Source organism: Macaca nemestrina, chromosome 8, assembly GCF_043159975.1.
Source record: "Macaca nemestrina isolate mMacNem1 chromosome 8, mMacNem.hap1, whole genome shotgun sequence".
Classification (NCBI taxonomy): domain Eukaryota; kingdom Metazoa; phylum Chordata; class Mammalia; order Primates; family Cercopithecidae; genus Macaca; species Macaca nemestrina.
Genome location: NC_092132.1, coordinates 36,247,287 through 36,272,115, shown reverse-complemented (window position 1 = coordinate 36,272,115; position 24,829 = coordinate 36,247,287). Strand labels below are relative to the sequence as shown.

General features: G+C 36.3%; 1 protein-coding gene and 1 long non-coding RNA gene across 2 annotated transcripts in view; one reads left to right on the top strand and one right to left on the bottom strand.

Annotated features, from left to right (window-relative positions):
• Positions 1–12,895: 12,895 nt before the first annotated feature.
• LOC105475975 (NudC domain containing 1) overlaps positions 12,896–24,829 on the bottom strand; it is a 96,903-nt gene continuing 84,969 nt past the window's right edge. Inside the window, exons 9-10 of the mRNA XM_011731524.3 lie at positions 17,614–17,773; positions 12,896–15,230 (exon numbers count right to left, since the gene is read on the bottom strand). Coding sequence (XP_011729826.2) covers positions 14,938–15,230; positions 17,614–17,773 — 453 coding nt within the window. The 3' untranslated portion in view covers positions 12,896–14,937. The remainder of the gene's footprint in view (positions 15,231–17,613; positions 17,774–24,829) is intronic.
• The window catches only part of LOC139355783 (uncharacterized), a 32,933-nt gene continuing 27,758 nt past the window's right edge, over positions 19,655–24,829 (top strand). Inside the window, exon 1 of the long non-coding RNA XR_011606829.1 lies at positions 19,655–19,794. This is a non-coding gene — a long non-coding RNA (uncharacterized lncRNA). The remainder of the gene's footprint in view (positions 19,795–24,829) is intronic.

The window sequence follows — 24,829 nt, the reverse complement described above, 5'->3', positions numbered from 1 at the left end:
ATGCAGCATGAGAAAAATCTGACCAGCTAACTTTGAAGATGGAAGAGTGCCGTGACCCATATAAGCAACTTCTAGAAGCTGCAAAAGGCAAGGAAACAAATCCTCTTCTAGAGCCTCCCAAAGGAATGCTATCCTGCCAATACCTTGATTTTAGCCCAGTGAGGCCGATTTTGGACTTCTGACCTCCAGAATCTAAGATATTAAGTTTGTGTTGTTTAAAGTCATCAAGTTTGTGGTATATTATTATTTTAGTAATTTGTTACATTCGGAAACTAAGATATCAATAAATATACCAAGTTAAAGAATCTCTCCAGGATTACTACTGAGATTAACATTCTGGAGTCTAGAATGTACAAAACCAGATATGGAGTACAATGTAGACAATGCTGTCTTTTGGCACTGGTGCTATCTTTAGATAGCACTTATTAACTTCGTCTGGGTGAAAACAGAAAAAAATGGCATCAATACATAATAGTTTTTATTTTTTAATGTGGTTTTTCAAATACAATTCTTGAAGAAAACTGAGAAGACAATTGCCAGAAGCTTCTCTTCAAGCAACCTTAAATGTGTATGGCAGTGTTGAATTATCTCATTTGTTAAAAGTAATATTTCTAACCCAATCCATGGTATTTGGTGTGTCTCATGGACTACTGGAGTTTCTAATTCCACGTAAGTTTGAAAAGTTTGCATCACTTGCCTTTAGACTGCTGCCAGACCTAGGATCAGAAATTGTTAACACCAAAGTGAGCACATTTGGTAGGGGACAGATGGCTTGCACTATTCCTTTCTCTAACTCTACACTGAGTCAATTCTTATGAATCATGATTCCAAAGTCCTAGCAGAAATGCAATGGAAAACACTGGTTAAACCCCTACTGGAGTTCACTCATGTAAAAAAAAAAAAAAAAAAAAAAAAAAAATGTCTTCGCAACTGTCTCCACAGTAGGCAGACTCAGCAAATAGGTCAACAAACTTTCCTGCTTTGTTAATGACTCATGATGGACACCAGGTAGTTCAGAGAGCTTAGCCCACTGCTATCTTTGTAAAACAAGATATTTGGGTAAGTAAACAAGTACTTTTAGCCTGGGATTCAACTAAAGTCAAAATGATACCTTAAGAAAAACACATCAAGGGAGGTTAAAAAACACACACACACACACACACACACACACACACACACACACACACACACATCGCACTACTGCACTCCAGAGCCTGGGGGACAGAGCAAGACTCCGTCTCAAAAAAAAAAAAAAAAACAACAACCAAGATTTGGAAAAAAGAGACTAAAAAAAATGAAAGAGGTATAGTCTAAAGGAAGATTGCTCATGAACAGCTGAATGGCAGTTTTCCTTCTCTTTGTACCAAGTTATAATAACCCTTTTAGGCCTAATTAGGAATTATCACACAGCTGGGATGAGTCACGCTGTCAGTCAGGGGAAACCATTCAAAAGTATTCATTTGGAAGGAATTCAAAAACAGTGCCATGAAAATCACAGTAGAGATTATCTTGACCCACCCCACAAAGCACAGGTGAAAATCACCAGCTTCTAAAATCATACAAAAGTTTTCCCATTGATTTGAATATTTTTACTTATTTTCTTAAAACCTCTGTCTCTGAAGATACTAAATACTGACAATTGCAGAAAAAGTTAACCAAACAGCAAAAGAAAAGCAATGATTGAGAAATACATTTGTGCCCCAAACTCCATTTGCCTAAAATTCTAGAGACTTGGGACACATATTTAAGTCATCACCACAATTACCAAAAAGTATGTAAACAATTTACTACCTGTGTGTGAAAAGCAGGGTTTTTTGTTTTTTTTTCTTTCGAGATGGGAATCTTGCTCTGTCTCCCAGGCTGGAGTGCAGTGGTGCGATCTTCTCGGCTAATTTTAAGCTCCACCTCCCAGGTTCATGCCATTCTCCTGCCTCAGCCTCCAGAGTAGCTGGGACTACAGGCGTCCGCCACCACCCGGGGTAATTTTTGTATTTTTCGTAGAGACAGGGTTTCACCGTGTTAGCCAGGATGGTCTCGATCTCCTGACCTTGTGATCTACCCGCCTTGGCCTCCCAACAAAGCAGGTTTTAAAAGTGGCTGAGAGTTCAGCTGCCTTGGTTCAAATCCAGGTTCTGCCATTTACTATGTAATTCAGACAGATCACTTAACTTCTCTATGTCCCAGTTTCCTCCTCTGTAAAATAGGGTTGGTTTGAAAAAACAGTTAATAAGTGCTAGAACAGTGGCTGGTATATAGTAGCTACTATCTATGTATTAGCTGTAATTGTTACTAGGAAATAGAATTTTGAAATGTCTGTGGCTCTTTGCACATTAAGGCAAAGATTTCAACCTGTCATTTAGATAAACGTGTAAATTTAAGATGGTATTGTCTATTTTATGTTTCAAGATCTCAAGGGTTTTTTGTTTTTGAAAGGAGAATTCTCTGTTCTGACCTTGCAGAAAATTTTCAAAGAAATTTGAAAGGCTGGAACTTTCAACACAAAATGTCCCAAATTAAAGAAAATGTTCCCCTTCTATAACTTGTTCCTAATCCCGAATGTATGATAAAAGATAAATCTGTACTATATTTTCTTCCTTCTTTTTGCTTATTTACTACTATTGTCTATTTGTCCTCTTTTTGACTGTAAAGACTATTACCATGTTTCTTTTGTCTACATACTTTTACAGATGAACACTTTTAAGCACCACTTTAATTTCACTACTCTTTAGCCCAAAACTTTCCACAGTTCCCTGTTGTCTTCAAAATAAACTCTGAGATCTTTACCTTGTTTAAGGCTGTACTCAATACAGCCTCAATCTAATGTTCCAACCTTATTTTGTCCTACTCCTTTCTCATAAAGCCAATACTCTATCACAATGGGTTCTCAACTGTGGATGATTTTGCCTCCCAGGGAACATTTGGCAATGTCTGAAGACATTTCCTGGTTACAACTGAGGAAGTATGCTACTGGTATCTTGTAGGTAGAGGCCAGGATGCTGCTAAAGGTCATACAATGCCTAGGACAACCTCTGACAACCAAGAATTATCCAGTCAAAAATGTCAATAGGGCTGAGTGTGAGAAACCCTGCTCGAGCCAAATGTAAACGCTATTTCATATACCTGCTTAAAATTTCCTGCTTCTGTGCTTTATTTTTCCAACGATACTCCTTCTGCCTGGAATTGATATATTCTCCGACATTACTTTATCATCTGTTCATTTATTGAGCATCTACCATATGACAGTCCCTGTAGATATAAAGGTAAACAAGCCATTCCCTATCCTAAAGCTCAGAATCTCAAAGACCCTAAATTACTCTTCTTGTACATGCATGTCCAAGTATTATAAATCTTTTTCAAGATTTATAATATTATAATTTGATTAATAAGCTATCATTTGAGTGCTACCTATGTGCCAAACATTGTTCCATGTATGAACTCATTTAGTTCTTACGATAATTCTATAGAGCAGGTACAATTATTACCTCCCTTTTACAGATGAGGAAACAAAGAGAAGCTACAAAGTCACCCAATCTTATGGTTAGTAAATGACAAAGCTGGGACTTGAACTTATGCAGTAGCCTATGCGGTAGCTAGGTGCTCAACCATTGTCACAGTTTACTGCTGTCATCACTAACCCTTGATTACCTAGCTGCTTCATCCTGCCCCGCCTCATCCCTGAAACTTTCAGAATTGTGCTTTCTGCCTTTGACAGTTACCTTTGGGAGACTCAACCACAAAGAGTAGCTTACTCCAATAGGGAAGCAACCTGCAGCTCCCCTCAGATGCAGTGCTTTATTCTTACACACTGTGCTGGCCCTTGGAGAGCCTCTGGCTCCAGTATCATCTACTGTCTTTATCCCCAACACTGGTACCTGTGGGCATGAAGAGAACCATCCCCATACCTCTCAGGCAAAAGGAACTCATTCCAGGTTCCTTACCCCACTTCTTCATTGTTGCCCCACTACCAAACCATTTGTCCACACTGCCCTTTACCCTGCTCCACTGGGTAGGTGGGAAAGCCTGACAGCTAACCAGACATCCAACTGGGAAATAAATGCAGTCAACCCTTCTTAACATCCCCAAACTTTCTAAGAATCTCTCAGCATCTCTTGGCAGAAGAAAAATATTTAGGCACTTCCTCTCACTCTCACCAAATGGCAAATTTATCTCAGTCCTCTAAAATCATCTGGAGGGACTCGGGGTATAAGTGATGTAACCATCACTGTAGGTTCCCCTGAACGATGGCCTCTCAGCAAGCCCTGGTGCCTTCAATATCGGGCGGTTACCCAAGGCCACAGGGTAGGGTGCTTAGCAAACTTTTTTCTGTAAGCTTTAATGGTCAATTACAGGGCAAAAAACTCATTTAACACCCAGTATCATGCTGTTACAATTCATTGATCTAACACTTGTATATTCTTTAAGACATTATAAACTCCTCTGAGGAAATCACCATGTACTAAAAATTGGGCACGCTATGTAACATATAACCCTCGTAACAACTATGAGGAATGTAGCATTGTCCCCATTTTACATAGTCAGATTGGGGGAAGTCTGACTCCCTAAATCATGTTCATTTTAGAAAACAAAATTCCTTAAAGATTTGTGTTTACATTTTGATCCTCCTCTGCACTAGCGAAGTTACACAGGAGCATACAGTTGTTAAGAAGTAGTGATCATGAGCTGGGCATGGTGGCTCATGCCTGTAATCCCAGCACTTTGGGAGGCTGAGGCAGGCAGATCACTTGAGCCCAAGAGTTCAAGACCAGCCTGGGCAACATCACGAAACCTGTCTCTACAAAAAATAAAAAAATTAGCCAGGAGCGGTGGCATGTGCCTGTAGTCCTAGATACTCAGGAGGCTGAGGTGGGAGGATAGATTGAGCCCTAGAGGTTGAGACTGCAGTGAGCCATGAAGCTGTCATTGTACCACTACACCACTGTACTCCAGCCTGGGTGACAGCAAGACCCTATCTCCCTGTCCAGGGCACCCCCACTCCTCAAAAAAAAAGAATGAAAGAAAAGAGAGAAAGAAAGAAAGAGTGATCATGGAGAAGGGCCAGTTGGTGGAGCAGTCAGAACATACACAGCCTTTATAGCTTAAATTCACTGTCTCATATGGGTGCAGTTCATGATGTCCCAAAACAATTAGAATAGAATCATCAAAGACTGGGCTGGGTGTGGTGGCTCATGCCTATAATCCCAGCACTTTGCGAGGCCGAGGTGGGTGGATCATCTGAGGTCAGGAGTTCAAGACCAGCCTGACCAAAATGGAGAAACTCCGTCTCTACTAAAAACACAAAAGTAGCCAGGTGTGGTGTCGCATGCCTGTAATCCCTGCTACTCAGGAGGCTGAGGCAGGAGAATTGCTTGAACCCAGGAGGCAGAGGTAGGAGTGAGCCAAGATCGTGCAATTGCACTCCAGCCTGGGCAACAAGAGTGAAACTACGCGTCAAAAAAAAAAAAAAAAAAAAAAAAAAAAAAAGAGAGAAACATCAAAGATCACCAATCACTAGTCACTATAACATATAATGAAGTTTGAAATATCATGAGAATTACCAAAATATGACATAGAGACACAAAGTGAGTACATGCTATTGAAAAAATGGTTCCAAAGGACTTGCTTGACGCAAGGTTGCCACAAACCTTCAATTTGCAAAAAATGCAATACCTGTGAAATGCAATACAAGGAAGCACTGCCTGTATTTTATTATTTTACTTTCTGATGTGTTTTATACAAGGAGCTTAAAACACTTTGAGCTCTCCTTTGACCATGTAACATTCTGCTTTTCCTGTTTACAAAATCTGAAGTCTTTTTTTCTCTTCAAGATGTGTAAAATGTGCCTACTGAAATCTAACAAAGCAATTCTTCAGCTAAAAAAAGAAATATGTAATCAAGGAAAGAACAGCCACTGTCTTTGAAGAAATTTTGGTTATTTTTCCACAAATAATAGCTATAATACTCAACATGACTCAGTTCCAGATTATATATATACACGTGTGTGTATATCTCTATATATATAGTTAGAGTGATATATAACTATAGTTATATAGTTACATATACAAGGACCCCAGGAGGTCTGAACTGCAGATTTTTGTTGCGCATAATTATGAATGTATATACATATATATGCACACACATACACATTATGTGCATAATTATGGATTATACATATACATATGTGTATATACATCCATAATTATGCACAAGAATGATCTGAATACAGTTTCCTCCCACACATACTGTAATATTGGTAATAAAGCCGACTAGGTAACTATGAGATCTGGCCCTTTTGATGCCCAATCTCCTCTTTCAAACTGCTTCCCCATATTCTGCTCACCTGTCAAGCATCTCTCATTATCTAAGACCTTCACCCTCAGTTACAGGAGTATTAGTTTTTTAGTCGTTTTGCCATGTGATGTTGGTAACAAAGAATTCTCCCTGCTAACAATTCTCTATGCTAACACAAGTATAAACAGGTATATTTTGCCCTTTATGTAGTAAGGAGGTGATCTGAAGATACCAGCAGTCAAATGCATTCTCGTTACACTATTTTTCTGTTAGTGATGGTATCGTAGATCTTTCCTGGTAGGTATATGGCAGATGAGTGTCCGGGTTAAGGAACGGGGAAAACTCTGCCAAGGCAGTAGCTGCCAGCGATAAGTGGAGAAGAGAGAGAAAAAGGAGGAGGGGGAGAGACGAGAGTACAAAGGATGAAGGGGAGGAAAAGAGAGGGAGCAAAGAGGAGAAAGACAAAGAAAATTGTAAGTTCTAGATCATGAGAAACTCGAGTACATGCATTCTCACTAATGCTTTCCCCCTGTTCCAATGCCCTAATAGGCCTCATATCCTTAAGTATAATTTGTGATATTTCTCCCAGGCCCACTGCAATGATTTTCAACTAGACTGTGGACATTTAAGCACTCGTAATTCTTATTATTGGTTTAAATTATTCATTATGGAACATGTATAAATGATAAACTCAGAGGTGCTAATTTAAACTATAACATGTTCAGAGAAACTTTAAATATCAAAATGTACTCCAACACTAAAACCCCTTAGATGGCACATGTCTCATAGGGGTCCTGAAGTCAGTAGATACATTTGTCTAGGATCACTGCAATTTTGTTGAATGCACTCCTAAACAAGATATGTAGAGTGTTTTCTGTGGTTTTCATAGACTGTGCATGTTATCAAGAACAAAAATGCTGATAGCTTAAAATCATTTCCTACAGACTCACATAGTCTTAAATGACACGTAAATATCAGAATAATAAAAACAAAAATCAAGAAAATGTTTTGTCCAAATAACTCCTCCTAATATTATAGGAAAAGTATTTCCTCTGAGAGTTTTTGGCAAGAGAGGGAATCACCACTTTATCTGGTTTCCCTAATAAAACTGTAGGGATAATTTCCCTACCATAAAATTCAAATTTCTTTAAAAATATGATGTTTCAACAAAGTTGAAGGCAAAAATACTAATACATTTTTAGAAACCCATTCATATTTAGCATGGAAGATGACCTCAATCTTTTTATTTTAGCTCTCTCATGCTTTTGTTGTTTCCACACGGCTTCCTTGAAACAGAATCCACAAGCTAAACAACTTACCTACTGAAGTATATAATCCAAGGGTTTTTAATATAACCAGAGTTGTGCAGTCATCACCACAATCAATTTTTGTCACTCCCAAAATAAGCCCTATACCCATTAGCAGTCACTTTCCATTCCTCCCCCACTGTAGCCCCTAAGCCTTTGGCAAACACTAATCTACTTTGTCTCTACAGATCTGTTTTTTTTTTTTTTTTAAGACAGCGTCTCACTTTGATACCCAGGCTGGAGTGCAGTGGTGTAATCACAGCTCACTTCAGCCTCGACATCCTGGGGTCAGGTGATCCTACCACATCAGTTATGTGCCAACATACCTGGCTAATATTTGTTATTTTTGTGGTAGAAGTGGGGTTTTTGCCATGCTGCCCAGGCTGGTCTCTAATGATCTGCCCTCCTCAGCCTACCCAAGTGCTAGGATTATAGGTGTGAGCCACCATGCCCAGCGAGATCTGCCTTTTCATATAAATGGAATCCTACCATCTGTAGCCTATTATGATTGGCTTCTTTCACTTAGCATAATGTTCTCAAGGTTTATCCATGTTGTAGTATGTGTCAGTACTTCATTCATTTATTGCTATATAATATTCCACTGTACAGATATCCCACATTTTATTTATTCATTGGTCAGTTGATGGCTGTTTGGGTTGTTTATACTTTTTGGTTACTATGAATAATGTTACTATAAACATGTGTGTACAGGTTTTTATTACTCTTAGGTATATACCTAGGTGAGGAATTGCTGGGTTATATTGTTAACTGTCAACCTTTCGAAAAACTGCCAGACTCTTACAAAGCAGCTTTCCATACTGTCTGAAATTTTAGTTATTTTTCCTCACACCTGATTTCAGCTGGGTTCCTGAGGTACCACTAATTAACTTCCTATTCTATCAACCTATGTAGGGGTATGCTTTATGCTTATATTACCTTCTGCCTCCACTAAGATAATCTTCATCCTTCTCTTTTTCCTCTAAGTAAGCGTATATTTGCAGATAAAAGAAAAACACAGAATGTTTATTTACTACTTAGTAAAGGACTTTAGAATAGTTTTGAGAGTTCTTCATTCCATAAATTTCAGTGACTGTACTAATTTTGTAGGTCAAACTACATTTTCTTTGTGAAAAACAGACGGCAGATATGAGAACAATATTCCAATGTCAAGAGTATGTTTAATCTTCTTCAATATTCACCTGATATCATTTTTTCCTGCATTAAGAGATTCATACTGGATATTTTGGCAAGCATTAAAAGTGAATCTCAAACACTTAAAAAAACGTCAGTTGAAGAAGTAGAAAAAATTTAAATGGCTTAAAAATGTAATATGTTACAGACTTTTTTTCCTGTTTGGAGTAAAAAATTTGTAGACTGGGTGCATGGAAAATACTGAAGTCAGAAAACACAGCTTCAGGATTGAAAGATCACATACATTTAATTTTATCTTCCCTCCCTGGTACCAAAGAAACAGATTCTAATTTCCTTTCATTAATATACATTTTTGAGGAGTTGCTAAACTATTTTAAAGCGAAAAAAATTCCCCCATTTAAAAATCGTTTGTAACGTATCTATTGAACCCCTATGTGGATTAAAATATCAGTAATTCTCATCCATAGACTATGATATAAAAATCTAGAATAAAGTCTCAATGTGAAGAGTATAGTCATACATTAAACGAATTTTCCATCATGGAATCAGGCCTCTTCTGAGTACAAGTAACAGAAAATCTGACCTAAATTGACTTAGGGAAAAAGAAAACTTAATGATTCCCATTATCCAAAATTCTAAGAACAGCTAGTTTTAAGAATTGCTTGGTAGGACTAGATGACATTATCAAGGTCCATTTTCTCAGTCTCTTAGTGCCATCCTTTGCTGGCTCCCTATTTTGAGAAGTTCTCACCTTATTGCAGTGACAAATGTGGTTTTGTTTATATCCTTTTATTCTTACATCCAGTGGTAAGGCTTTGTCCCAGAAATCACTGCAAATTCTCACTGTGAATCACTGTTTCTAAATGGGTCAAGTGCCCATTTATGAACCAGTCACCGTGACCAGGGATTCTGCATTCTCAAAAGTACTGATTGGTTTAGCCTTAATAATGTTCTCTACACACGATGCCAAGGACGGAGTCAGTAACACACAAATATATGGGCTTAGAAAGAAATTACGGTATACTTCCAAAATAAGGGGAATGGATATACTTCCAAGATAAAAGGGAAGGGATGCTGATCCTCGTAATATAGGAAACACGCACTAAAATGCCATTGCAATACAAGAAAAAAAATTAAAAAGCAGAAATTAAATCAATAAGAAAATTTTGGTAAGATTCAATAATCTTTAAAAAAATTTAAAAAGCATTATTGAGGAGCTGATGTGCAAAACAGAATGCTTAAGGTATACTTTTTAATAAAATTTAACTTGTGTATACACTCACGAACTATGATAATTAACATAATGAAGATCTCTCTTTACCTAAAATGTTTCTCTGCCCATTTATAATCTTTCAAATCTCTCCCACTCAGGCAATTGCTAACCTATTTTCTATGTGTTTGCACTTTCTAGAATTTTGAGTTGAAGCATACAGTATGTTCTTTGGCTTCACTCAGCATAATTACTTTGCAATTCATCTATGTTGGGCATATTAATACTTTTTATTGCTGAGTAATAATCCATTGCATGGACATAGCACAATGTATTTAGCCCTTCATCTGTTGACCGATATTTGATTTATTCTGAGGTTTGACTGCTATGAATGCTGTTGCTCTGTTCAAATCTTTGAATAGACATATACTTCCACTTTTCTTAGGTAAAAGAACGGGTAAGTGGAATGGCTGGGTCACATGGAAGATGCATGTTTAACATTTTAGAAAACCACTTAAACTCTTTTCAAAAGTGATTCTACCATTTTACATTCCAAACAGCAGTGTTTGAGAGCTCCATTTGTTCCATATGTTTGCCAACATCTGGTATGGTCAGTCTTCAATTAAAGGATTTCAATAGCTATGTAGTGATATCACATTGTGCTTTCAATCCGCACATTCCCAGTGACTAATAACGTTGAGTGCCTTTTCACATGCTTACTTGCCATTCATCTTGTATGATGTATCTGTTCAATATTTTGGCCCAAAAAAAATTTATGTATTTGATTATTATATTATTGAGTTCTGAGGGTTCTTTATACATTCTGGATACTAGTCCTTTATCAAATAGTGATTTATAAATGTTTTCTCCAAGTCTGTGGCTTTTCATTGTCACAACACTGCCTTTCTAAGAACATAATTTCTTAATTTTGATGAAGTATGATTTATCAGTTTTCTCTTTTGGTGTCACATGCAAGAAATCTTTGCCTAACCCAGCCTTACAAAATGTTTCCTTTATGTTATCTGCTAGAAGTTTCACAGTTTCAGGTTTTACATTTAGGTCCATGATCCATTTTAAGTAAATTCTGATACAAGGCTGTGTTAGTTTCCTACAGCTGCTATAATGAAATTACCACAAATTTGGTGGTAATGCATTCTGTCACAGTTCTGAGGCCAGAAGACCAAATTCAAGGTGTCAGCAGGGCCATTCCCCATCCAGAGGCTCTGAGGGAGAACCTATTTCTTGCTTCTTCCAGCTTCCAGTGGCTGCCAGAATGCTCTAGCATTCCTCGGCTTGTGGCCTTTTAAACTCCATCTTCACATAAGCTGCTTCTCCTCTTTGTGCTTGTAACTGCACTCTGCCTCTCTCTTATAAGGGACACTGCAATTAGATTTAGGGTCCACCCCAGATAATTCAGGAAAATTTTTCCATGTAAAGATCCTCATTATAATCACTTCTGCAAAGACTCTTTGTCTTCATAAGGTTCTATTTTTATGTTCCAGGGATTGAAACTGGATATCTTTGGGTGGCCACTATTTAGGCTATCATAAAGGCAAAAATGAATACTCAACTGTTTTTGCGCCATTTGTTGAAAAGATATCTTTTCTCCATCAAATTATCTCTGCATTTTGTATTACCTCTTCATTGAAATATCTCTGACTAAAATTAACTGACCATATGTGTCTGAGTCTCTAACTGGACTCTTTATTCTGATCTATGGATCTATTTGTCAGAATTGGTGCCAATACCACATTGTCTTGATTACTGTAGCTTTACTGACCATCTTTATTTTCTTTTCTGTGAATTAACTGTTCATATCTTTTGTCTGCTTTCCTTTTGTATAATTTGTTTGCTTTTTTATTAAATGATAGTTCTTTGTTCTAGATTTTAATATTCATGTATTATGCATGAGTCACATATCTTTTCTCAGTCTGTTGCTTTATCTTTTACCAAAAGTAGGTCATAAAGAAATTTCACATTTTGTAATGATCAAATTCATCGATCCTTTCTCTTATATTTTTGCCTTCTGGATCTTAAGAAGCCTTCTCAACCTTGAGAATATAGATATTTTCTTCTTGTAAGTATAGGATGATTAAATGTTTGTCTATTTTGTTTACTAATGCAATGATGCCACCTCTTTTTACTGCTTCATGATATATCTTGATATCCGGTTGGGTACCTTTTACTTTGGCTCTTTTTGTGCATTTATTCTTTCTTACCAATTCTAGAAGGCCTTCCTTCTCTTTGCTTTATTACTTCTATACTTCCATCATTAGGCCTTTTTTTTTTTTTTTTTTTTTTTTTTTTTTTAACCAGCTCACCTATTATTACCTGTTCAGTAAGACACATTTACTACTAAGAAGTAACTAGAATATTCTTCCAGTAATAATAAGTGATGAGTAAAAGTTTTGCCTTCTTATATGACTTGCCATACATAAACTTACCATTTGTTCTTTTCTGTAGTTAATAACACAAAATGTCTGAAATTCCTGTGTAATGATGGTTTAACTTGTTCTGTACAGTCATTTCCCTTTTATGTAGAAATGTGATGAATGTACTTTAAGAGTATTTTTATTTTAACACTGTTAACCATTCCTAATTTCTTGACACTTTGATTCTTTTTTCTAACTCTTCCCATTGGCAACTACTCTACCTGACCCTTGTGGGTAGTCTCCAAAGTTCCAGCTTTGGTCAGACTTCCTTAGCAGGAAAGCAACCACTCTATGCTACCCTCTCCTCTTTTTTTCCCTAAAAAGAAATTTTACCTGAAAATAATTAGAATGTAAATTGTCTCCTTATCCTTAGTCATACATTATCCTTAATACTGAAAAAATCATGCTAAGGTACATAGTTGATGCTTAAATGTGTTAAAAGAGCAAATATTGTTAAATGACTCTTATATGCAAAACACATAAAATACTACTTTATTACTATCATACACATTTTATAAATTCCTATTTATAACATGATAAAAATCAACAAAAATACAAGATACTACATTCTTAGCACTTGTAGTATATACCTCAATGTTCTAAGTATATGTATCTTAGAACATTGTTTAAGCTGAGTTAAATGTTTATGGAATCCCTGAAGCATTTCAAGAAAATAGCTTGAAATCACTGCTCTAGGCCTATTCATCTTTTAAAATACGTCAACATGCAACATCATTTAGGATTAATTATCCTGAGAGCTTTCAATTCAACATTAATCATGCAAAAAAATCACATGCACAAAGAATATTGATTACTAATATTTGCAATATATACATAGTCATGGTTAATTAAGCACCACATTTTTATTATACATTTTTCTTACATTCCCTAAGAAGATATTTATTATCTTTGGGGAAAATTTTAGCGAAAATGTAGGTCTACTTTCCCATAATAAAGATTTTTAATAATTCACTATTTAAATGGTCTTTTGTTTCATGAAGTTTTACAACAATACTAAAAAGTTCTGGAAATATTACTGTTTGGTTTTTGGTTACTATACAGTTTTCTATATCTATGATCTCATGACATTTGGTACCTAGTCTCTCTTTCCTATTAGGACTCCAATTGTCAATACCAGTTCTCAGGACCTTTCCTAACTTTTTACCTAGCACCCCAATACTCTCTAGGAAACTGCATTCTGACAAAGGGTTTAGAACATGTATGTAATCCTCATCTCTTTTCCTCCTCTCTGTCTCTCAAACATTCATTCATTAAAATTTAGTTGAGTCAAATACTTGCCCAGACAGGCAAAAGATATGTTAGCAAAAATATTTTCTATCTTATATTTCTTATCTTAATCTTCTGCCTCTTAAATTAAGGTCTTAACTTCCTTATTAAAATATAAAATCCAACTTGAGGTTTATATAAGATACATATCTTGAAATGTTATAAAAAGTAATAAAACTTTCCAGGTACATACATACTAAAACAAACCTGGAAAGATAAGTTTGAAAAAACAAAATTTGTGGCAAAAAAGTGTAACATATAAACAGGATTATTTTGTTTAAATTGTTAGAAAAATAAAGAGAGCTACAAGGATAAATTATAATTTGTCCTTGTGTGGTAGATTGTTCCATCAGTGGCCCTCAATGAATCATACCACCCGCCATCTGCCAGCTTGTGTAGTCCTCTCATACTGATTCTAGACTTGGCCATGTGATTTGCTTTGTCCAATGGAACATTAGTAAACATGATAGATGTACAGGATCGATAAGCTCTTGCATATTGGAGCTTGCTCTCTTAGGATGTTTTCTCTACTATGGAAAGAACACCCGTCTAGCCTACTGGAGGCTGAGAGGCCCTGTAGAGCAGAGACAGCCAACTCACTGAATTGTGAAAAATAATAAATGTCCTTGTTTTAAACCACTGAGTTTTGGTGTGGCTTGTTTCGCAGTGATGGATAATGTGAAATCTTATCTCTCTCTGTCTATGTCTGTGGCAGAGCAACTGGCTGAAAGTTACATAAAGCTGCACTTAATTTGAAAATAATAATTGAAGTCTCTCAGTAAACTTAAAAAATATTAGGCCTGCTGTCCTCTAACATTTCTGCCTCCATGTAGACTCAGTTATTCAATCCATTTAAATACATATGTACAATACTCAACATTTAACTATTATCCTGTACATTTTATAGGTATAGACTATAGCAACTTATCAATGAACAGAGTACACAATAAATATTTTTATTTTTAAACACTGAATTGTACATCTTTCATATAAAACATGAGATTCTAGCCTATTTTAAAAAGTATACTTGCTAGTACTATCTTTTTTTTACAGAAACCAATGTTCTCTAAATCTGCAGTTTCATTCCATAGCTTTAGAGAATCATAATCTCTTGAATATATTTCCAATGTTATTTAAAAAATAAAAAATCATACAAGATATATTTAGCACATTAAAACTTAAGAGGTTATAGTATATTGTCCAGACCTCCAGGTACCACTGAAAACTTTTCCAGTACAAAGAAGCCAATATGTTAGAATAATTAATTCTCTGTATTGACTTTTATTAAAAAGAGGTTTCTGGTAGTAAGAACAAATAATCTCTCATTTGTTGCCTGAAATCCTAAAATAGGATCATTGGTTTCCAGGCTTGCTACTTGCTGCTTAGCAACCTGTCCTACTTGCCTGCCTTCCTTTCTGTTGTAAAGTACAGTGGACATGGGAGCAGGCTGACGATAGATGAATACTCGACGAAGGCACTCACAAAGGGCTGCATAGGAGTAATTTGGAGCACAGGCAAAAAATTTTTTGTCTCTCTTTGATGCTTGGACATAGCCTGCCAAGAATATGAGACAAACAAAAGAAAAACTATATATTAAACAGAAGGGGAAAAATCATGATTTAACATTTAATATTTTGCAATGTTTATTACAAATTAAAATGCCCAAGTAAAATATATACCGTAAGGTATATAATTCTGAATCATTAATGATTAGCCACAATCAGTCTCTCCCAACTGGTACAAAAATACAACTTTAATTCTTAAGGAACAAAACAGATACGGCTTTCTCTCTTCAAGAAAAGCATAATATAGTTTCATTTAATTTCCATGAATAATTCGAACACTAAAATTCTAAAATCTAAAACACTAACTACATGACAAATTTCTTTAAGTGCCAATTTAATATTTAGCTTCATGAATTACAGATATGGCATCACAGAATCATTTTTTTCCTCTTAAATAAATTGGAAAATGTGTATAGGATACCATCATAAAGTTATTTTAGGTTTCTGTTCATAATGTATCCCTGAATGTACTAGTATTTGTGATGCATTCTCTTATTATCCCTAAAATGTTAGTGATATTTTTACACAACAATACCAACACTGTAACCGGATTTTGTTGTACTTTCAGCCCCCAGAAGTAGAATGTTGACTACTATAACCTAAAAAATAATTTCAAGTCTCTAAACTGAAAAAATCCTTAATCTTATCTTAATTCATGTACACATTTAAAAAGTATCTTTTTGGATTAAAACAACATTTATGTTCTGAAATATAAATTATGATTTTCAGATTGTGACATGGTTAGTACATGTTAGGTATTTAAGATCATGTAAAATAAAAATATAGGCCGGGCGCAGTGGCTCACGCCTGTAATTCCAGCACTTTGGGAGGCCGAGGCGGGCGGATCATGAGGTCAGGAGATCAAGACCATCCTGGCTAACATGGTGAAACCCCGTCTCTACTAAAAATACAAAAAATAATTAGCCGGGCGTGGTGGCACGCACCTCTAGTCTCAGCTACTCGGGAGGATAAGGCAGGAGAATGGCGTGAACCCGGCGGCGAAGCTTGCAGTGAGCGCAGATCGCGCCACTGCACTCCAGCCTGGGCGACAGAGCGAGACTCCGTCTCAAAAAAAAAAAAAAAACAAAAACACTAATTAAAATTGAGATCTCATCAAACAATGAATAAGCAAAAAAAAAAAAAAAAAAACACTAATTAAAATTGAGATCTCATCAAACAATGAATAAGCAAAGGAGCTACTGAGCACATGCAGATCAATATTGTTTTTAATTAAGCAGGGTTTGAAGTGGGAAAAGTGAAGATTTAGATACCTATTTAAATAGTTTAAAGTTGCTATCCAGGCTAACCTTGACAGAATAATGTATATATTTCAAGAGTACATATCTAATGTAACGTTGATTTAACTTAGAATTAAGCATAGACTTCCTCTATAATAGGGGATCTGGGGATACAAATAGAAGATCTGAGCATCTAAAGATAATATGATAGAGCTTTCTTCTGACTAAAGTATAGATAATTAAAAAATAGCATTATAGTAGGGAGGCTAAAAATTATGTGGTTAAATTAGTCAACCAAACTTTGTACTTCAGGTCATAAAAATCCATTTGGTGTCTGAACCAGTTTAGCAGCCTGTATTATTAACTACAAGGGATAATTAATAAATTTCTTCTACTATTAGGGTTGTGCATATATAGCCATCAAAATACATACTTTCACTTCTTGCTGCCAGTTTAAAATAACCTTTCAATAAAGCAATAACTGTGGCTAATTCACATAAAAAATTTCTGTCACACAATACTAATGCATTTTGACAAAAAAATCAATGATTGCATACATCTACAATTAAGTAGTTTAAACATTTTCAAGCCCTAATTTTAAAACTGATTTTTTTCCTTTTATCCTACCAAATAAATTTAATTTCTGCTTATCATCGCTTTCCATAAGTGTTTTCATTATAATGGCTCTCTTTTGTCTTAATTTTGACAAAAGATGTCTCCTAATGTGCATTATACCTTAGGGGAATTCTATGATGTTTTTGAAGATTACTCTGAAGAAACTTGAATACAAGTTCCATGTAGGGTATTAACAAGCTCCTTGTTCAGACTCCAGTATTATATGGTTTACAGAATTAGAAAAAGCAAATGACTTATTAGAATAATTCAAATGGTTAGATAACCACTTTCATTTCTATTCTGTCTTGATCTTCTGTATAAGCATAAAAACAGATTAGTCTAAATGTTCCAACAGTGCTAACACTCATCCGCTAGTACAAGAAAACAAATCATAGCACAAATCAATCTAAACGTAATCAGGACAGCTCAAATTAAAAAGAAAAAAAAAGGAATGAACTTTAAATGAATGATGACTATAGTTCTGATTTCATGGAAAACGTCAAAGAGTTTGCTTTATACCTAAAGCATTGAAAGTTGCGATGTGCTCCCACATATCATCTTGTTTGCTGGAGTGTGGTTGCCAGAGTAGGGCATCAACATCATGGCGTAAACAGAAGCAGGGCATTTCTTTAGGATCCACTATGACAGAGAAAAGGTACTGGTTGCTTCCAAGATTCACCTAAAAAGTGATTTAAAAAAAAATTTTTTTACCCAACAACACATTAATAATACAACAATAACAATGGCAGAGGCTGACAGCCAGCATTAAGTGTCAGCAACTGTTTCATACTTTTTATATGCTTAATCTGATTGACTCCTCATAATATCCCTGAGATAAATTTGCTACTGTTACGTTCATTTTAAAGCTGAGGAAAGTGATGCACAAGGCATTTAGGTAACTTGTCGATGATCAGCCTGGCAATAAGTCATAGAGCTGAAATTTGGATCCAGAGTCTAATATGTTTTTAATCACCATGCGATATACTACCTCTTACCTGTTAGTAAATGGTTTAAAACATGATATAAAGCAGGGGTCCCCAGTCACTGAGCCGCAGACTGGTACCAGTCAGTGGCCTTTTAGGAACTGGGCCACACAGCAGGAGATGAGCAGCAGGAAAGGGAGCATTACAGCCTGAGCCCCACCTCCTGTCAGATCAGCAGCAGAATTAGATTCTCATAGCAGCGCGAACACTATTGTGAAATGCACATGCAAGGGATCTAGGCTGTGTGCTCCCTATGAGAATCTAACTAATACCTGACGATCTGAGGTGGAACAGTTTCATCTTGAAACCATCCACCAAGCTCCCATAGGCCCATGGAAAAACTGTCTTCCACAAAACTGGTCCCTGGTGCCAAAAAGGTTGGGGACTGCTGATATAAAGCACCAATTTTATAAGCAGACTATTTTTAAACCATAGAATATACACATGAAGTTTACTAATGCTTACTTGTAATAATCACTAGGAATAATGACACTACCAGAATTTATGAGCACACTCTACATGCCAGGCATTTTATAAATATTAATCTTCTCAACAACACACAAGGTTATTATTATCTTCATTTAAAGGATGAAAAGAACAGGCTTGGAGAGCTTGAGTAACTTGTCCTAGGCTAAAGAGAAATATCACAATGCTGGAATTCACACTCACATCTGTTTATAAATTATTTACTTTAACATATTGCTTAATTAAGGTATCAATGTCAATATGTCAATAATGTCAACATTTGTTATTGTAACACATCAATAATTGTTATTGCAATATTGATGCCTACAGAAATTCATTTTAATACAAAATTATCAAATTGAAACTTACTGAATTTCATTTATAGAAATACTTTTTCTAAATGAAGATATGTTGTAAGGATAGTCTTCTTTATGAGAAATGTTATTATCAGAGTTGAAAATATGAAACAGAATATCAACGAAAATCACATCAAATGTAGAAAATATAAAATACGTGCAGTATTTAATAAATACTGAATTGATTCTACGAGTTTGCGAGCATACTGGAGAAGAGTAAAATGAAGAGTAAAAAGTAAGAAGTGGAGACCTGACCTGAATTCGATAGGGAAAGCTGTGAAGTGGCTCTCCAGCAAGAGGGCCTATTATTGGTAAAGCTGTGACAACACAAGCTACTGGTCACAGGAGAATACAGTGTCAGAGCAACCCACCTTCTGCTCCCCCAGCAACGTCAGGGAAATAGGGCTTTTGAGTAGGGCCAGTGCTAGCTCTCTACAAAGCAAGGGGAGAAGGCCAGCACACAGAGACCACAGACTATTTCTTTTCTCTCCTTACTCCTGATGATCAGTGGATAGAAGAGGTTTATTTTCAGAGTCACCACTACCTAACTGGGCTTTTATTATTACAAGGTTTGATGGACCTTACACTGCTTCAGCTCTCTTCCCTGTACCCCAACTCTGATAGTCCATTTTTTTTTAACCAAGGGCTTTCACAGAAGAAAAACAATAGCTAAAATAAAAGTCAAAATAATATTTTCACAAAAACACACCTACTTTCATCAGCCAAGTGCCTAAAGAATGTACTGAATATTACGAGGACTGATATAACTGAATGATCTCTGGTCCATCCATACTTGAAGAGACAGCAGTGAGAAAAGTACAGAGGACCTTGAGCCACCAAGTGAAAGGTGACCACGACGGGAGATAGATCATGAAAATAAGAGGATGAGAATGAAGGTAGGTGCCTTATTATGAGTCCCTCACTCTGACTTAGATATCTGTTTCTTCACTTCAGCAGCCACTTACTTTACACATATTTCCATTATGACGATTGTGTCAAGTGTTGTTATTGTGTCAAGTGTTGTTAATTATGAAACTAGCAATTTCATACAGTTTGTCTTTGCCATACCTTTGACATGGCATTCTGTTTGGACTCCTTGTATTTTTTAACCTGATAAGATTCCCACTTATCCTCTAAGACTCAATTCAACCATCAGTTGCTCCCAGAATTCTCCCACTCTCATGGCTATATGAGCTGCTTTAATTCTGAGAACCCCAGCATCATATATGTTACTCCTATCAAATTACTAATCATATTAGATATTTTTGCATACCACCTGTGGCAGGCTGAATAATGTCCTCCAAAGATGTCCACATCTAAACCCCTTGGAACCTGTGAATAAGTTACCTATGGCAAAAGGGACTTTGTAGATGTGATTAAGTTCAAGGTCCTGGGATGGAGAGATTATCCTGGAATATGTGGGTGGGCTCAATGTATTAAAAAGAGTTCTTAGGGAGGGAGGAGGGCCACAGACACAGAAGGTGAGATAACAACAAAATCAAGGGGACACACAGAGATTATAAGATGATATACTGCTGGTTTTGAAGATGGAGGATGGGGCCATAAGCCAAGTAATGGAGGCAGCCTCCAGAAGTTAGAAAAGGCAAGGAAATGGATTCTCCCCTAGAGCCTCCAGAATGAATGTAGTCCCTACAAATCATTTTAGGACTTCTGACCTCCCAAACCGTAAGATAATAAATCTGTGTTGTTTTCAACCACTAAACTTGTAGCAATTTGTTGCAGCAACATCAGCAACCTAACATACCACCCATCTCACAATGCTAATTCTTCTTGAGAACTAGAAGTCTGCCTTTTTTCTCCATATTGTAGAGAAATTTTTTTTTAATGAATGTTATATAAAAAGTGATTATTTTTGTAATATCTTCACCAAGGCTAATCTATCTTTAGATTTGGGACTTATCTATTTTACAGTTAGAATAACTGGCTGAAGATTCGGTAAGGCAAAAATCTCATAATTAGGTTCTTAACCTAACGGAAGGTAATTAGGGTCAAGAGCTTCTAGATTTTAAGTACATAGTTCTCTGTGCCTTTTAGTTCTCACTTCCAGAAATCTTGGTTTCTCAACAATTTCCCCCTATACCTTTCCAATGTTTGAAAAAAAAAAAGTCCAAATTGCCTTAAATGGCATTTTGAAAGCTTTTCAACAACTGACCCCAGCATACTTTTCAATATTCACTATTACTTTGCTTAAAACATAACATTTAGGAAAACTGGATCGCAATTTACAAAACTGTCTCCCCTATTTCCCCATTCCTTTATTCATGTTTTTTTTTTTAACCCGTTGCATATCCTGTCCATTATATACGTTATGCCATATGTGAATGGCATCTTCTCCTCCAAGAAGTTTTCCCTAATGCTAATAAAAAGAAATCATGTATTGCAACTAGTTATTTATACCTTTCCCATAGAGTCTGTCTCTTCATTTCACTTATATGCTCTTTGAGGATGATAGCTATCACTTTGGGTAGGATATTTAAACCATTTTATTCACCTTATAAATACGGTAATAATAATACTCACTTCACAATTGTTATGACGAGTAAACAATATATTTCAAAGCTTGGCACTTAGAAAGAACTTAATAAGTGTTCACGTTGATTATTACCTGTCTAGGAAAGCCCTTAATAAGTATTAATGTTAATTATTACCCTTCCAGCATTCTTAAAATATTTTGTTTTGTATATTAATGGCATTTCAAATTTTAAGAATGAGATGAGTAACACTAACAGGAAAGCACAGCAGCTTTCAAGCAATATTCCTGTAGCTCACAGTTCTTATACAATTTTATGTCTCAGAAATGTGTAAACAGCTATAAAAATAACATACAGTTATTCCGACTTAATCCCAGCATATTGGAGACAAATTTCTATACTCTTGCACCATTTCAAAAATGAGAAATACAGAATTCATTGTTCTACTCGTCATTTTGTCATATAAACTCTATTTTTATCAGTGGTTACAAATGTATGCTTATTGCTTTCAATTTTGTATCTTCCTATAATGCATATATTCCTCAGTAAATGGATCTGCCCCTGAAAAGGGACAAAGTCATGGTTCAAATAAGATTTGGATTTTTAACATATACTCAAAACCAAGTATCTTAAAGTTTAAAGTCCAAAGTAAACAAACTAGTCAATTTTTTGATGGCAGTAACTACATATAATTTACAGTGAGACACAAGAATCCCATTAAAAAATGAGATATGTAAAGAATTGTGTTTTTTTTGTTTTGTTTTGAGATGGGGTCTCACTCTGTCACCCAGGCTGGTGTCCAGTGGCACATAAATGGCTCACTGTAGCCTTGACCTCCTGGGCTCAAGCAATCCTCCAGCCCCAGCCTCCTGAGTAGCTGGGACTATAGGCACACACCACCATGCCCAGGTAATTTTTAAATTTTCTTTTTTTTTTTTTTTGTAGAAATGAGAGGTCTCACCATGTTGCCCAGGTTGGTCCTGAACTCAACTCAAGCACTCCTCCTGCCTCAGCCTCCCAAAGTGCTAGTATTACAGGTGTGAGCCACTGGTGCCCGGCAAGAATTGTTGAATTCTCTACTTCTTTCTGTATGTAGTAAGAGACTATGTGATACTCACTTTACTTAATAAATTCTAGCTTCCCTATTTTTTACTTCAAAACTGAGTATTTCATACAGCTAAATAAAATAAAGATTATGCCACTGTCAGATGTTTGCTACTTCTTAAGTTGGACAGATGCCACAAAAGGAAAACAAGCTTACATTTCCTTTCAAAGAGTCCAAGCTAAGAGTGGATAAAGAAACTGAACATGAGCATTATTTTAAGACAATGCCTAAAAGGTGTTTGGTTTCATTTTTTTCATGGTGGTATCAGAATCTCTTGATAACTATGCCTTTCACTACTATTTCCTGCCTCATTGCCTGCCTGGGACTCCTAGCATGATGCTTAACAGGAGTACTGCGAGCAGACATCTTGGCCTGTTCCCAGTTGTTACAGAAGCCTTCAGTCTTTCACCATGAAGTATGGTGTTAACTCCTGGGTTTCTGATGAGGCAGTTTCTTTCAGTTCCTAGTTTGCAGAGCATTTTTATCACAAACGAACGATTTTTTTTTTCGTATTCTTTTTCTGCAACTACTGGGATGATCAAATATTTTTCTTCAGTCTGTTGATATGGTGAATTATACTGATTGATGATATTTGAATAACAAAATCAGCTTCGAGTTCCCAGAATAAACCCTACCTGGTCATAATGTAACTTTCCTTTTTACTTATTGGTGGATTTATTAAGAATTTTTGTGTCTGTATTCACGGAGGATATTAGTTTTTTTTTCTTCCTGTTTTCACATCTTTTAATGTCTTTGGTATCAGGGTAATGCTAGCCTCATAAAATAAGTTGGAAAGTGTTCCTTTCTAACTTTCTAGAAGTTTGTAGAGAATTGGTATTGTTTCTTCATTTGGTAAAATAAACCAGGGAAGCCATCTGGGGCTGGAGATTTCTTTGTTGGAAAGTTTTTAAAAATAAATTTAATCTTCTTCAACAGATATGACTAATAAGGTCTCACCTCTTTCTTTCTTTTTTTTTTTTTTTTGAGATGGAGTCTTGCTGTGTCGCCCAGGCTGGAGTGCAGTGGCACAATCTCAGCTCATTGCAACCTCCGCCTCCCAGGTTCAAGCAATTCTCTGCCTCAGCCTCCTGAGTAGCTGGGATTACAGGTGCCCACCACCATGTCTGGCTAATTTTTGTATTTGTAGTAGAGATGGGGTTTCACCATCTTGGCCAGGCTGGTCTTGAACCCCAGAACTCGTGATCCACCCACTTCGGCCTCCCCTGGGATTACAGGCATGAGCCACCGCACCTGGCTAGGTCTCAACTATTTCTTAAGTGAACTTCAGTAATTTTACGGTTTAAAAAATTTGTTCCATATAAATTGTCAAATACATGGAAATGCAGTTGTTCGTAAGACTTCATGGGTTACGCTTTAGTGTCTTTAGGATCTCTATTGACATTCTAAGTGCTATTCCTGACATTGATACTTTGTGTTTTCATTTTCCTAAGTCTGGCTAGAGACTTATCAATCTTGATCTTTTCAGAGGACTAGCTTTTAGTTTATTAGTTTTCTCTATTATTTCCTGCTTTCAATTTCACTAGTTCCCACTTTTATCCTTACAGTGTCCTTCCTTCTGCTTGCTTTAGATTTAGTTTGCTCTTCTTTTCCTAGTTTCTTAAAGTGAAAGCTTAAACTACTAAATTGGGGCACTTTTTTCTTTTCTAGTGTAACATGTAATGCTGTAAATATCCCCCTAAGCTTTAGCTGTACTCCACGTGTGTCATCACGTTTCATCTTCATTCAATAAAAAATATGTTTTAACTTTCTTTTTGAGTTCCACTGTAATTCATAGGTTACTCAGTTTTGCTTGAGTACTTTCCTCAATGGTATTGTTCCATCCCAAGCTTTAGGCCTTCACTGTGCATGTTCACCTCAGAGAGAGTCTATGCTCTTAGTCCCTCTCTAGTGGTAGGCTGCGGTTACTTGTTGCTTGATGTGCTTCCTAGCCTGATGGTGAGGGGGATGTGGGTAGGGGAGTCAAGGAAAAGCATTCTCTGCTGTCTGGTTCAGCCTCAGTACTCTGTGACCTCAGTTTCAGGGTTTGAGCTTTTTCAGTGATACTGCCCTCCCTCAGTGGTAGGAGACTTCTAATAACCAGGATGATTTTCTGCCCCTCCTCAAGGCATAGAGATGGTGTTTTGAGGTTTTTCTTTATCTTTTCCTCTAGCTGCAGTGGGTCTTCTTCTGAACCCTTGGCAAGCTAAGATTTGAGTGTTCAGCAGAGAACACTCCCCTCTAATCCAATTGTGAACCAGCAAGATAGCTTTCTCTAATGTCTTTCCCTGTTCCAGTCTTTTTTGTTAGCACCTGGTCAAGGTCCATAAAGAAGAT